Source organism: Morone saxatilis, unplaced genomic scaffold (genome assembly GCF_004916995.1).
Source record: "Morone saxatilis isolate NCDOM2014 unplaced genomic scaffold, NCSU_SB_2.0 Contig7, whole genome shotgun sequence".
Classification (NCBI taxonomy): Eukaryota; Metazoa; Chordata; class Actinopteri; family Moronidae; genus Morone; species Morone saxatilis.
In genome coordinates, this window is record NW_023340246.1 from 20,945,844 (window position 1) to 20,947,948 (window position 2,105).

The 2,105-nt window shown below is 40.1% G+C and overlaps 1 protein-coding gene across 1 annotated transcript in view; it reads left to right on the plus strand.

Moving 5' to 3' along the window:
- Nucleotides 1-1,870, plus strand: part of arv1 (ARV1 homolog, fatty acid homeostasis modulator) — a gene marked incomplete at its 5' end in the record, with an annotated part of 3,766 nt that extends 1,896 nt beyond the window's left edge. The window contains 1 exon segment of the mRNA XM_035679213.1: nucleotides 655-1,870. Within this exon segment, the coding sequence (XP_035535106.1) occupies nucleotides 655-782 (128 nt within the window).
- Between the last annotated feature and the right edge of the window lie 235 nt (nucleotides 1,871-2,105).

Genomic DNA, 2,105 nt, shown 5'->3' on the forward strand with positions numbered 1-2,105 from the left:
AAAAGGCCTCTGTGAGACACGAGTGAAGTGCTTCTATTTCAGTCCTCAAACAACATCTTAAAGCACCAGCAGGTGGCAACTAACCCTCTCTTTGTTGGACCTGCTGCTCCTGAATGCACAGAGCCCAGACAATGAAAATAAATACATTACATAACTGAAAGGTTTAAAGTTCACGTTTCTTGCGTTGTATAATTATTTCTCCAGCAGCAGCAGCTCTGGAAGCATTAATGTGCTCATTGTGTTTGGCAGCTAGTCTGTGAGCAGCAGACAATGAGATGTTATTGAGTGATTTACGGTCTGCTGCTCTGATGAGTTTCTGTACGACATATTAATAAAGAAGTAGTGTATTGAGTCTTTTCAGTGCTGTAGTTTGCTAGATTTGTGTCTATTTATTGTCATATTGCCACTTTAATGTCTTGTTACTTCTCCACTGTACCTGCCAGTTGTCAGGAAGGTGGTTGGTGATGGTTTGTTAGGTTAAAATTCGACTTCTCACAAGATATATTGAGACTTTTTTGGTTTGCACATTCTCTGTATGACTCCAGACTTTTCAGACGTTCTTTAACCAGCATGAAAACAAAGACTTTCTATAGAAAAAGGGTGTGCGTTCTTGATTTTGTCATCCTTTTCTCTCCCCTCCCATCTCCTCTCCAGTGATCCTGAACAGCAGTAGACGCCTGTCGTTGATGGCCGTGTGTTTGGGCCTGCTGTCAGAGACCTGCGTGGCTCAGGTCTGTACAAAGCTTCAGTGGAGCGTCCAGGAAGTGCTGACTTTTGACTGAATGTCTGCCTCATCAGACTGAGACAGATGTCAGTTATCTCAGGGATGAACAGGTGGTGGTGGAGGCCAACCTGTGTCACAGAGAGGCAGTTTTTAACGACCCCTCTACGCACGGTGTTGGAGAAGGGAAAGGACATTTTTTTGAAGTCATGTTCTTAAAGTTTCAGTTCTCAAACAGAGACCGAGAGCAGCAGAAGACACTTTTTTTTTGCATTTATAAAGAAAAAGATCCATTTTCATTTGGGTCCGATGTGGAGGAGGTAGCAGCGGCCCTCCTCTTGTTTTTCATTTTGGGTTTAAAGTGAACAGTGAGCTCCCAAGTCGAGATTCCTGTGAGATTTTTATTTGGATTTGATTACTTTATTAAGAGATCCCCAGAGAGGAGCTGCAGCATGGGAACGTCTCCTGATCTAAATTACTCTTAATTCCCAGGACCACTCTAATGAATGACACAAACACAGACCCTGAGGTTGTAACTTGACTATAACTACTTCTCTGTTTGGACAGGAACCAGCCAACACTCTTCACATTCTTTCGGCTCATTGTTTAAACGCTTACTTAAACTCTCGCATACTCACTCACATACAGAAACACAGGAGGGGAAACGCCTGACGTAACTGACTTTTCCTATTTACTGGAACGTTAAGAGCTTGTGTTAATGGCATAGAAACAAGTTGTGGTTTGACTTTGTAGATTAATCCAATAATGGCTAACTATAAAATGTCATAAAATAGTTAAAAGAAAATACATTTTACAGTTTCCCACAGTCCAAAGTTACGTCTTCAGATTCCTTGTTTTGTCTGAGCAACAGTCCAAAACCCCAAAATATGTAATTTACAATTATATGAAACTGATAAAAGCAGCAGATCCTCATTTAAGTTAAGTTTTCCCACAATATTGTTTACTTTTGTCATCATGTGGCATTTAAACTCACCATTGCAACAAAAACTAATGGTGGTCAATTGCAAATGAAGGCAGGGTCCGCCATTTATTTTTTTATTTATTTGTTGTTGTTTAAAACCCTGATTTAGACCAACGGTGGTTAAAATGTGATTTAGCCACTACAATAAAGGCTTTTCTTAATATTTCCCTCCTTGTTGTCATTTTTTCTCATATTTTTGAGTTCTTGGATTGTCTTCCAGTTAATCCTGTTTTTTTTCCGGCTCAGTTTTGAACTACGGTTGAGTTTACAAAGCAACCAGTCAACTCCTTTTCCTCCACCATTTATTTGTTGGCCCAAACTGCAGAAAGTATCTTGCCAGATTTACTTATTATGAAACATGTTAAAGCGCACAGTATGTCATTTCTGCCACTAGGGGATCTC